General features: G+C 39.9%; 1 protein-coding gene across 1 annotated transcript in view; it reads right to left on the minus strand.

The window, feature by feature from the left end:
• The window catches only part of CNTNAP2 (contactin associated protein 2), a 1,023,368-nt gene that overhangs the window by 19,196 nt on the left and 990,154 nt on the right, over positions 1 to 14,018 (minus strand). Inside the window, exon 22 of the mRNA XM_058800058.1 lies at positions 6,675 to 6,905. Within this exon, the coding sequence (XP_058656041.1) occupies positions 6,675 to 6,905 (231 nt within the window). The remainder of the gene's footprint in view (positions 1 to 6,674; positions 6,906 to 14,018) is intronic.

A 14,018-nucleotide genomic window follows, 5' to 3' on the forward strand; every position in this document is an offset into this window, starting at 1 on the left:
CCACCCCAATGAGCATGAATACCAAACAAACCTGCAAACTTATGACAGATACAAAAAAGGAGAAAAAAAAGAGAAAGACTTGGACTGGGGAGAAGAAGTGGGTCAGATTGGAGAGTTTAAATCTAAAAAACCCTTTAATAGCTGTAATAACCTGACTGTAATCTAGAAGAATCTCTTACACAGGAAGTAAGTGTGTTTCTGCCTGAGGAAAGGAAAAAGAAAGCAGTCACATGAAGTGCTCAAGTATCTAAAAGCTTCCTTCTCCATTCCATTTTCCCCCTAATTTACACCATCTCTATGTGCCTGGTTAAGAATAGTACTTGTGTAAAAAATAAAGTTTTTCCAGAGGGTGGAAAAGACTCTCTTTTTAGTATTAGCACCTTCTCTTGACATTAGGTAGCAGCATTAATATTCAAATCACTGCTTATGAAACAGCTACAATACTGGTCTGTCAACGAATGCCAGAAGAATTTACAAGCTTGGCAGTCTGCCAGCTGTCTGATACACTAGACAAAGTGTCAGAAATCCCACACAGAAATTATATAGTCTTAAAGTTAAGAAAAAGCTATGCATAATTGTGTGAAGGAGCTACATGAGACTGAGGGAGGCATTTTTATTCCAAATCAATAGAGAGATTTGCAGTAATTCAAGCACCATAATTAAACCCTCTAAAGATGAAGCACTGATTGTGCCAAATTTCAGACAGATGCTCTTCCTAGTTAGCTGTTTGATGGGCAGGAGAAAAATAGAAACTGTTGCATTTAAACGTTCACCACTTACCCTCTTGTCTGCAAGAAACACTTGGCGCTTAGAAACTGAGCTATCAGTTTCTGCTAGACTTAATCCCTCCTGACTGACAAAAGTTGCTACCTTTTTGTTTGAAAACAACTCAGGTCAAGGCCATGGACTTCGGAGACAACATTTATATTGGGAGCATGGGGGATGAATGCTGGTCACTCTCAGAGTAAACAATCACAGAAATGTGCCAGACTGGCAGTGGAAGAACCTGTTGACCCACAGGGCAGGCTGCAAGTGCATCTTCAGTCTCTTATATAAAGAGTATAAATATTAAGCTACCTTAATGGCAGACAAACAACCTCCCAATGTTTACATGCCACGTTAATTAAAAAAAAACAAACCAACAACTTTGAGTAATCAGTAACCCTGAAGAGAGAATCTGGCATGATTCTCTGATTGCAGCACAAGTTTGCTACACTTGAAAAAAGGAGGAGTGTCATTTTATTCTAGCAAATGCCTTCATATCTATTTCTAATTTTGCTAACACTAGGAGATCAAATTTAGATGTGTAAGGCTGCATCACGAACAAAAGTGGTGAAGCTCCTCTGTGCCTCCTGCCTGGACTTGCATGCCCTTGCAGGAGGCCTAGGGAAGTGATCCTGCTCTCCTACCATCCTCTAAAAGAGAGAATGAGCACTTTGTCACATGTCACCACTAACTTAATGCTCATGCTCTTGGACTTACTGATGTGTACAGGATTTTTTCAATGCCTGTGGCCAGGAGAAGAGTGTTTTGTTCATGTGTTTGTGACCTAAGACCACTTTGAGGGTTACCCATCAGCAAATAATGCCTTTGATTCTTCCTTCCCACTGTGTCATTTGTAACAAGCCCTTGACAAGGGCAAAAGCTATTTTCCATCTTCCTAGCCACATCCACATCAGCACACATCTGACCCAGCTTCTCCTCAGGTGCTGCTGCTGTGCTCTCTGAGATGTGGAACCAGTGGTCAGGGGGTGAGATGTGACTCAACCCACGCCATCTGAATCTGGAAGGTGACCTTCAGCACTGCCACCAGTAACATGAGGGACACTTTCTCTTCATGCAGGAATTGACTGCTCTGTTTCACTTGACAAAGAAATTAGCTGGCCAAATAGGTGAGATTGGATGTGTGGCCAGTGCTCAGTGCTGTTGCTCCCTTCTCCTGCCATCACTTGTTAAAGGAAGAGGGATGAATTCATAACAAAAGAGAGTGAATTCTGCAAGCAGCTGTTTTAATATTGATGACAGTGGTACATGATTTTGCAGGACATGCTCAGTATGGGTATCAAAGTAAGCTGTTGATGCATAAAAGGCGAGACCTTTCAACTATTACAAAAAAATAAAGAGCATTTAGGGTTTAAACACACACAGATAAAAGTCACACCTCTTGAAGAATGTACAGATGTAGCATTTAATCCTGCTCCATTTAATTTGTAATATGTTGAAGCTAATATAGGTTTAACTAAATCCCATGTTAAATACTCTAGATGCCATTCTGTTCATACTCAGAGTAAATGCATCTTGCAGCTACAGAGCACTATGACAACTTAGGGCTGCTAAAGTTTGCCAACTATTGTGTGCACCTTGCCTTTCTGGATCTCCTGCTTTTACTAAATTCAAGATTGGGTGGTTTGGCAAGGTGGAGCACATTTTACATAAAACAGAGAGGTATATCTATGTAACAGGTTTCTTTTATCCTTTATTTATATGAATAAGAAAACTTCAGAGAGGAGATTTCATTAGTAATTGGCAGAACCTTAGGTAAAAGCACCCACATACTGAACAACATCATTACAATAATATGCAACTTCTAATCTTACCTACAAGGCATTTTAGGTGTTGAATTTTTTTTACTACAAAAATAATAATGATGTTTGGGCTTTTTTCTGCTTCTCTACAATAAACAAGGTGTCAGCTATCATTCACCTGTATCTTAGCTAATTTGAACTGAGAGGTACTAAAAACCCCTTGTGATTAGCTTTTTTTTTTAACCTATGCAGCAGCAATAGATATTAAAATGCATACCAATACAGTTAAAGGCTATAGAAATGAAAACTTATGTTTTGAATTGTATGCCAGACAAGTAATTCAATGGTTTGGACAATATATAAAGGTAGATATGCTCATTGATCAGGCTCTTTTTAGCCTCTTTTCTACACTCCTATTGATGTAACCAAGGCAAATTGGATTGTCTGACATGAACTGAGATAATACTGATGGGAGGAAAACACAGGAAGTGAACTATATTGATGATCTGCTTGGATGTCGTTATTGACCTTTTTCTTTTAAATCACCAGAAAGTCACGTTCCAGAAAAGAATGACTTGTTGAATTCCTGTGCTTCATCATCACCAAGAAAGGGTCACCATAGCAACAGGAAAAGACTATGCATTGTGAGAATACTCACAAGCTGAACAAGATCATGGTTTAAGATAATGTCCCAGGAGCATGGCAAAATGCCAGCCAGAGGTGGGGAGGGAGGGAAGTGGGACTTCTACAAGAACAAAGGAATTTAAAAATATCTAATATTGTAAATGTGAAATATATGTGTAGTCAAGGCTAACAGAAAGTGCAAGACAGTCAATTGACAAACTGTTCAGCCCATTTGTCAGGGGAGAAAATCAGCAGGGCTTCTTATTGATAAATCCCTGAACTAGTTTTTAAAGGTCAACTGCCAAGTGACTGATGTGTGTCATTATGATTTTCCCTTTAGCCTCTCTGTAAGGGCATCCAAAATGTTTTGCAGCTAGCAGGAGATGTTCATGCAGTAACTACACAGAAGAGTTTAAAGAAAACGTTTCATGTAGGTCACCCATCAGGCAGAACCTGCTTAACTTCTAGTAATTATCTGCAAAATCTGATCCAGCACTGTAGTTGAGAGGTGAAAGGATCATTACATTTGTCATCTGGTGTATCTGTTCTATTTAGACACTTATCTTTGATTCCCTCCTACAACATTTTTCAATCCTCAAAGTTCAACTCCACAATATTTGAGAAACAAAGCTAAAAACCTAAGCTTAACTCAAAATATGAGTCAGGATGAGTTCAGAGTATGTCACTGAATGAAATTTAAACCATATGATACTTACAACAAATTTTTTCCCGATTGTTTTATTTTCACTATGAAACATCCATCCTTAGCTCTCATTTTTTGTTAAGAACTATTTAAAATTAAATAGGTAATATAATGCTAAAAGTTACAGATAAAAACATGTTGAAGATGAGAAACGCTGCACATAGTAATTGCTGCTTTCAAAGCCATGTTATTTGCAACATTTCTTTGTGGCAAAGTGAGTGGGTTTTGCTTTAACATCACTACAAGTGCTTCTGTGAATTTCAAAGCTGCTTTTTGTCTTTGCCCCTTCAGCCAGTTTAGTAAAGGAGTTAAATTCACGCTGAGACAACAGAGACTATTCCAGTTCTGGAGCCAATACTTACGCCTCTGATTCCTCCATTTTCTCTCTCAACATAATTTGTGTTAGAAAGTCTTAAGTAGAGTTTGGAAGACACAAAAAAAAACCTCAGTGGAAACTGCCAATTTCCTACTGCAAAGTGACACTTAAACCCAAGCATTTTAACTTTGATGAAGATCATTTTGATGACTGACAGGCTATGACTTTGATGACTCAAGGTGACACAGTCTACAGAATACATTTTTCCTGTGACTGAACTATCTGTGTCAGACCACCACTGATACTTTCACAAAGACTCCAATGTTTTTATTGATATTGGTAATGAATTGCTGAGATACCTCCTCTTTGTACCATGGAAATGCCAACCACAGTAGAAGCCAGATATTGCTCATCAACACCTGAATATCCTTTTACTCCTGAACCAGTGAAATGCCACTCCTTTGCTGTGAAATGTATTTCTACCATCATAACTCACCTTGACATTGTTGCTTTCTTTGGGGTACAGCAGTCCCTCACATATTGAAGCAATATGACCTTCTCCCTCTGCTGCTGCGGATCATTAGAGAGGAGAAGACAAGGGATTCCTAGCTCCCAGTCTTCCAAAAATTAATCATTACTGAAAATGAAGCTGGGTCTCTTGAGCTTTGTCTGCCCATGACTCGAAACAGTTAAGTCTGGCTATGGCAATGAAATCTATTTTTTACTGACAGAAGTTAACAGAAGCTTGAGCCAGCCTACTAGCATGCTGCATGTTCCCTGACATCCTTCATGCTGTTTCTGTGTCCAAGTACTACAATTTATCCAGAAGAAAAAGTGTAAATTGTAATCTGTCGGGTCAACAAAGTTTACAAGATGAGATTGAGCCAACCCAAGGTCAAGCATAATAGCATGTGCCAAGGACAAACAGGACCTCTTTCTTTGAAGTGCAGGAGCAATTAGGAACTGTGCAAATATCCTGAGTAAATCCCACCGTAGTCTTCTGCTAGCTTACACTGAAATGAAGTGGAAAGAAAAGTAACCAACAACTAAAGCCCATCAGATGCACATGATTCACAGCAGCAGCACATTCTCAAGGAATTTATGGCACATTTTTTAAAGATATGAGTCAGTGAGGAATCCTTCAGAAAATGTGTTTGTATAGAAAGAGGATCACAGACCATAACTTTCAGGTACAAACAGGCTGAATAATTCCAGAGAAAAAAAGGACTACTAATTTATGATGAAAAAAATTCAGGTAGAAAAGTGCATGTTTTAAGTGGGGAAGAGACACACTGAAATCTTACAATGGCTTGGCATGGCAGCCAGGAGGGAATGACAGGTTTTAAAGAATGATACTGCTTGTATTAATGTGTGGGATCCTCAGATCTACAAGGAGCTCTGCCTCTCCTTAGAAACAACAGCCCTACTTTTCTGCTGAAGAAGAGATGAAAGGAAATGCTGCAAGGAATTCCTTGACACTGCAAGGAAAAAACCCCTAAACAACAACCACAAACCAAACCAACCAACCAAACACCCACAAAAAAACAAACCTCAAAGGTACGACTTTGACACGTACTTCTGAGAAAGACATATATACCTGCCTGCTCTCATTTAAAACCTGGCATATGGATGTATCCCCGAACTCAAAGACTAATCATTAGCAAAATCAAGTTTTTCCTCTAGCATTTTAACTTTATACCACTTCAAACAACAAATTTGCTGGGACAGGTTCTAATTTACACTCTACAATTGAAAGCAGAATGAGGACAAAATGCAAGGGAGGCATCAACGTATGCCTGACCCTATGAATCTAAAGGTAAACTGATACTCAAGAAGCAAAAGAGAGAAAAAATCCTCTAAAGTTAGCCACAACGTAAATTTTCAGGGCCTGTCAGTCACAAAGCAGGGTGAGATTGCTGGGATCCGCAAATTGTTTTGGCTTCCAGCATTTTCAGCACAAGATGAGCGCCACCATGACTAATGGGATTTTCTATTAAACACGGCCTACGGAAAGTAGACATTTCAGAAAACAAAATCAGCACTTTACATAAATGCATTTATGCTTAAAATTAGATTTACTTTTTTTTTTATGGTTTGAAGCTGACTGCAATATACTCACTTATTAGGAATACAGCATAAGAGGTGCTATTGTACTTTATTTATATGTAGTTGAAGCTTTTTGCTGACTACAGAGAAAGTGCTATCGCATCAGTTAGGTCAAAATGCTACATTTAAATAGCCTAAGAATTACAGAAAAGAAAAATAAAGTAGAATATTTAAAAAAAAAAGAAGAATAAAAAAAAGAAAAAAAGCCTCCTCTGTAACTGCATTTAAAAGCAGTAGCAAATCTCTGTCATTCCAATTTTGCATTTCCTACCGTGATTACAGCCCTAGAGTCACCTATCAATCACTTAGCTCTCATTTTTACTTTTCTTTACAGAGGAAGGCAGACAGGTTTCTTCTCAGAACTGCTCCAGTGAGTGATGTGACACGAATGCCACCTTACCTGAGTCTAAGTGCCAGGGGTCAGTGGCGGCCGACATTGGTGGGATGGTGAGGGGAGACGCTCCGCAGTTGGATTCCACCAGTTCTCCTTGGATGTGGACGTGGGAGGAGGCGTTGGTAGGTCTCAGAGCTGCTTTGAGTGGAGCAATCTGGTTGAATTGGACTCTTGATAGGCAGCCAGTGAATCCTGGGGTGTTGTATTTATATATATCTTGGTCAATCTTCCCAATTTCTATGAGAAATTGAAGAGGGAAAAATATTAATCAATACGATTCATTGCTAGGGAAAGCACAATTGGTCTGAACACTGATTCCCAGAGCTCAGCTCCCAAGTCCCTCTCTGAAGGAGACTGAGATTGTGTCAGACCCTGACAGGTTTCTTTACATTTCATTACAGATTAAAGCTGGAAACCTTCAGGCCTTAACATGACTCGGTTTCACTGCTATGCTATCATTAAAATGAAAGGCTGGCATGAAGGAGTCAGTGAAGGAGTCATCAAAGAACAAAAGGCCAGGAAAAAATTCTGAGAAGAGTATTGGAAGAGAAGGCAGAAGGCAGCAGGACAGTCTTGGCCAGAGTCTCTCTTCCCAGCTGAAGCCACTGCTGTGAGAGATGCCCCTTCCTTAGCCCTGGCCTATTGCCCTCTCAGTTCTCCTGGGGGGCGCCGGGACCACTTGTGGTCACTCCTGTTCCTCTCCTGTCTCCTCATGAGAAGTCCAAGTGTTCCTTCAGCAGGAGACCAAAGGTGAAGGGACCTCCTGGGTCCAAGCATTCCTTTGCCAGGGAGCCAAGCTTCCCTTCACCACTATGTCCCATGTCCCTGTGGCCTGAGGTGGAAAACCATCCATCTCCAGTCTCCTTCCTTTATTCCCCTGCAGTGCTGAGAGGGGGCAGGACCTCACCCAGCCCTGCTGAAGGCTGAGGGAGCTGAGACCCTGCTGCCAGTCACTTTACTGCTGTGGTCTGACAGATCAGCTGGTATCCATGAGCTGAACAGAAGGCTCTGCCACCACTCTCTAAATCAGCTGTTGTCTCTCAAAGTTGTCCCCCAGGTAGCTTTCTCCCTTCTTAAACACCAGCTAAGATGACCCCAAAATCATGTAAAGTGCCTTTACTACCCAGGAAACTGGCATCTGCTCCCAGCTGTTTCAATTCTGCCGGGACCTGTTGGAACAGCCTGAGTCACAACCAAATCAAAACTGTCCCCCTCTGTCAGCTGTCTGCATTAGAGGGGTATTAACATTTCAAAGCCTCACTGCAGTGTCTAATATAATATTTACACAACAGTGGGGAATTTGGATTCCTTTTTTCTGTGGTAGTGTGGAGTGAATGAAAAGGAGACATAGAAGCATCATGTTTGTGCTGTATGAGGGATTATTGCTCCAGAGGCACCAGGACACTTCCAGCCACTTTTCCCTTGGTTGTTGGGTTAATGACTGGCCCTTGAAGTCACTGGAAAAAGTCATACTAAATTGAGCAAAGAAGTAGAGCGACAGAGAGGACAGAAAAGAGGGAGCAGCACCACGTTATTCAAAGTACCATGTTATTCAAAGGCAACCTTTACAGATAGGAACAAAGAAAAGTGTTGCAAGTTTTGTTTTTTGTAGAAAAAAAATGCCTGTAAATTACACGATTGTGTCATAAAAAATAAAGGAAGGAAGACAGAGGTGGGAAGGAAAAGCTTCTGAGAGGTGTGAAGAGCAAGTGGGAAAGGGCTTTATTTTAAGAGTTTGGGGTTAAACTGGGAATCAAACTACATCTGGGTTTGAATTTTGCTACAAAGAGCCGAAAAAAAACCTAACTAAAATTATTAGAAAATGCATTACTAATCTTTTGGAAATGTCTGTATTCAGTTCTAACCAAATCAGGAACAATTATATGAGGTCTGAGCTGTTTAGCGTCCTTAAGAACTAGCATGATATATACGTCAGTGCTATATTCCTAAGTGTACTGAGGTCTTGGCATCAGGGATACATACATGGAGTTCCAAGGCTAAAAACCAGACAAACTGTTTTATTTTTGGGGTTTACACTCTAAACATGTAGTGTGAGAAAACTGGTGGAATATGGTCAAATCTAGAGCTTGACTAAAACAGCTTCTTGGTATTCTTGGAACTAAGGTACCTTTTCTGTCTTTGCAATTGTGTGGGATGAAAAACAGGCAACATTTAGTCCCCCTCGTACCTAGCACAAGGGCACACAACAAAGATGGATAATCTGAAAATTGCATTAAATCATTATAAAATTCACTATACAGGAACGGATTTTCTTGTCCCTGCATTTTCCCTGCTCTTTCTCACTTGAGAATGTCTTTTCTCTGCTAGTGCTTATCCAGCCTGTATTAATGCTACACATTTCATGAGCTGGCAGCGAGCAGGGACTGCCATCTCTGACAAAGTGGACACATCCTCAGGACTCAGATAAGGACTAGCTTAAATGCTTACCATAATTGTATTAGTCACAGCCAGCTCTCCTTTGAAAAAGTAGTTTGACCAAACCATTAGCAACACCTCCTTCAAAAATTTGATCGTAAGTAAAAAACCTCACCCCATGCTAATTTTCCATAATTAGTAGAAAAGCTGTACAAAAGCTAGTTCATGCATTTGAATGCTACCTGCAAAACACATTACTCAAAGTTCCTTCCTGACCACAATATTCACTCTCCCTTACTTCAATAAAATATTCATGGCATATTCAGTGAAGAGCTGCATTTTTGAATAATCCCTATAATCTAAGAAACAATTACAAGAATCTTCAAACACCGTAACCACTGTTGTTAACAGTTTAGTGATTTCACTCACATTTTATCTATTCAGTGGAACTTCATGCAGGAGCTAATAGCCTCCCACACACAATCCTGACTGACAAGAACAAAGATCCATGAATATGACTCTGCTAATTTAACAACTTCAGCGCCACGCTTCTCTAACTCCATAAATAAGTGATGGATACTAGATACTGAAAGAATTAAAAAAACAACAACAAAACTCCCTAACCTAACAAGGCACTTTGCTAAAGACCCGCATTTTTTGTTTAAAACATTCCACATGCCAAGTGATGGCTGTGAAAATCATCCCATGCAGATTTCCTGCCAGCTCACATCTCACCAGTGCTAGAACAGTATAGATCAGCTTCCATGACTGTGAATTTGTTCCTGCCCCTGCATGTCCCTTGGGGCTCAGCACACTGATACCCTCTGATGTTAGGCCATTACACTTTGTTTCCCTGGGCATTTGAGCCTAAAAAACCCATTCCTGGGGAGTGCAGTGATTGAAAAATGAAATATGTCTTTGTTCTCGTGACTAAAATTCAATTTTCTCCCTGTAACAAAGAGGGGAGAAAATCAAAAGATGATTACAATGACAATTTTTAAAAAAAGGAAATGTACAATGCACCTACTTTGCATTATTCCAATTTTCAGCACATAAGCTGGTGGAAAGTCATATAAATATTGCAGCATACAGTATTATCATTACCCAGTAACAACATTTATATTATTGCTTTCAGATCGGATGCAACAATCTCCTGCTGGCAACTTTCCCTCAGGTATTTCTGTAATGAAAGACTGCAAAAAAGTCACTTATAAGCCCTTTTTTTACTTCAACTGGTTTTAACCATTTTCTGCCTTGACCACACAACCTCCTGACGTGAGATGAAGGCTACAATTACACAAAACCAGTCGGGTGAACCCATTCCAGCACAGATGCATTGTGGTGTACAAATCCTTAACACTGAGCATTCACACAATAACTATGCAACTGCCCATCCATATGAATTAAACATTTAAAAAATCTATATAATGTGCACACAGTGTGCCAAGAATCTCACAGATGTCACACCATGTCTCGTGTGTTATCACTCATCAAAGATGTCTTTAACATCAATTACTTGTTATTTCTGTTTTGCTATTTCTTTAACAGCAAAAAGATATAGGAATTTAATCCTTAGTTGTTAATTTTGATTTCAGGACTTATTTCTCGTGGTTGTGGCGGAAATGTGCCACATAATGATGAGCATAATACTATTTTTCTCTTGGAAATTATGTGCTACCACTTAAGAAGTGCTTTATCCACTAGGTGAAAAGATGCAAAGAACATCTATTTTCAAGCATATTTCACAGAATCACGGAATATTCTGAGTTGGATGAGACTCACAAGGATCACTGAATCCCACTCTTAAGTAAAGGCCCATATGGGGATCAACCCACAACCTTGGCACTAAGTGCACCCAGTTCTAAACAACTAAACTTATCTAATCTGTGATACAAGACACCATTAATAAGTATCCAACATGCTGAAACTGATTATTTTATAAATCTAGTAGAAAAAAAGCAAAAATAAATTATATTGAGGAAGACATTGTGGCCGGACCAGTGCATAAGTGACAAATGTGCAAGTAGCACACAGCAATAATAGTCAGTGTAATGAGGTTATCTGTTTTTTAAGCCTTTTTGCCCTTACTACATTACCCGTAGGTGCAGCATTGTGGCTCCTGCCTAGGCACCACTACAAAAGAAACCAATAAACACTTTGATTCAGATTATTACCCATGTTGACTTAGTCAGCATGCATCTGATGAGCTACTTGCAGAAGCAGACACATTGCCAAATACACTTTTTATCTACTTTCTCTCCCTTTTCTGCTTTCCATACTTACCCATTAAAAGATTTATAGAGAAGCTCAAAGGGCCATAGAGCTTCTAATAGCACAAGAAGCTACTGCACTGCTGGAGAGGTCTGGCTCCACTTAGTTTTACCATCTATTTTTTATATATTCTTGTAGAAACACTTAGAAAGACAAGAAAAAACTGAGAGCATGATGTAGCAGAAAACAAAGATGATGTGTTTGGTCCCACAAGGGATCAAACAGGTTTTGGTCTAAGCAGGTTTTGCAGAGATGAAGAACAGCTTCCTATTTATGTAAAGGTCTCTGTGTGAGGATCCTAGAATGTTTCACACATACACAAAGCTCTGCAGCACAAAGCTGTGCAATCCAGCACAGTAGTGTGCCAAACCAGGGCTGCTGTGCCACATGTGGAAAGATGGCCTTGGACTATTACAAATGGACCTTGGAAAGTGACAGAGGAGAGAGAACCAGCCACAAGGAAAGTAAACCTACCAAACATGTTTTTATTAAATGTAGGTGCTGAGTATCTTCGCTCAATACCTTCTTGCTGTGTAGCTGATCTGTGCATTTTTTTCCTTGATGGGCTCTCAAATGCATATCAATACAGAAAGTTATAATAAATCCTGAACCTTGAACAGTGTTCCTGACATATAGAGACCAAGACATTTATTTATAGCAAATTGTGTTCCATTAGGAAGGAAATGCAAAAGAACTTGAAGTACAGTCTGTGAGTATGTATTACAATGTATGAAATAAATATCCTCTTACGAATTCCCTTGGAGTTTTCCAATGGAGTCCTTCAAAGTAGGAACAAGGCAAAACCAAGGGTACCTATTCTAGTTCAGCAAGGCTGTCAGTAAATGTAACAGCCATCTAGCTCTTCTTTCTTTGTTGGGTGTGGGAAAGCTCTGCCCTAAGTAGCACGTGGAGGGGTAGGGAGAAATAAAGCTCTGTACACTGTGTGCGATTTTGGTCTTGACAGAAGAAACCTTTTAAACAAAGTAAAGTCTCAGAAGCACAACCAAAGCCCTTGTCAATTCATTTTGCTAAAAAGACTGCTTCTTACACAATTTAAACAAGACATCATTGGAGTTTTGAAAATGGTGCAAAATCTAGCTGTTTGGATTTAGGACAACAACTCGTTTACACGTGCCCATTTATGCTCAGAAACACGAGAGCTTAATGATTCTGGAAAGCAAGGAGCCAAATCAGCAATGGGAGAAGTTCAGCTTTGCAATATGGTGGCATTTCTGGCTAAGCTACCAGGCTACTCTGCTATTTCACTTAAGAACAAGCATCCACTCAGTGGGTAGGCAGAAGGTAATCCATTATCACTCTCCACAGCCCTTCCGCTAGCGGTACTAAATTGAACTTAAACTGCATCATATTTTAATAGACTGCACAGGTGAAGTCACCAATTCAATTTAATGAACCACTAATTGCTTTGGGGTCAACCTTAGCAATAGATTTTCTCCTAGAAATAAAGTACCACGTGCCCCCTTGCCCCCTGTACTCAGAAAGACACCTTGTTATGTCACCTGCTGCCCAAAGAGCAGCTCAATCAGCATCTCAAGCATCTCTCTGTTATGGCATCAGGCTCCACATAATAGAAAGCAGTTTAAACTCTATAGCTGAAAGGAAGCTATTGATTTCAGGAATTCACAGTCCACAGAGATTGCTAAAGTAGTTTCACTTACTTGAAGCCCACATGAGCCGTTCAGTGCAGCATCAAACTGTAGCACATGCCAAAACTTGAAAACTAGCATGGTGTAAAAAGCCCAAGAGAAAAAATTAATTAGTGTGGATCCCAGACATCAGGAGAACCTGTTTGGGGTGGCGTATACCTGCTAGACAAAAGCCACAGGGCTAAAAAGTGCATGTCAGGAGCAGTTACTGCACATCCAAAAGAGGGATAACACCAGAGAATGGGAAAATGACATTCTGACATATTGTCTGTGTCTTCTGGTGAATATCTTCCAATGTGAAGAGGGATCATCTATAGGAACGTGCCCTCTGTTGACAGAGTGACAAAACTATCCTTGTCTCCTTAAAAAGGAAAAAAAGCCCAGAAATTTCTTTCCTCAATTAGGTAAAAAGACACCTCATAGGCCCTGGGGGACTTCACCTCAAACTTAAGGATAGCCAATTGGTCAGAAGCCAAAAAGTCCCGACTAAGCAATTTACTAGAAAAAGAAGAGAACAAAGGAATGAATTGCTTTTCTGAGGTGTTTTACCAGGAGCAAGAACCTCTTGCACCTGGCTTGGTTTTTCTGGGTAAAGAGTTTTGTTATTTTGCCTTTTATTAAAATTTTTCTGTTTCCAATACTACCACAGAAGCCTCCTGCTGATTTTATGCCTTCTAAGGTAGCTGAGCTATCTTGGGTGTGATATAGATCTCCAAGAGTTTATGAGGCCTGGCTCGAGGAGACCATGTATCAATCATCCATTTGCTATCTGGCTGTTTATATCTCCTCTGTCCTAAGAGCAGCAATTGCTATATAAAAAAACCCAAAAACATGCTAATACCATTTAACTGTGTAGACAATGTGTGATTTTAGAGATGCTAAATATTCCCAGTACCAAGCAGAGAAGCTAAACTCTCAGAACTGCATTTAATGAATGTCAAACCTCAAGATGTATGGGGACTGAACTGAGCTACTGTAAAGACTCTTCATGGCCCTCAAACATCCCTGGCTTTCAATTTCAGCCTCTGAAGTAAAT

The sequence above is a fragment of the Ammospiza caudacuta genome, chromosome 1 (genome assembly GCF_027887145.1).
Source record: "Ammospiza caudacuta isolate bAmmCau1 chromosome 1, bAmmCau1.pri, whole genome shotgun sequence".
NCBI lineage: Eukaryota > Metazoa > Chordata > Aves > Passeriformes > Passerellidae > Ammospiza > Ammospiza caudacuta.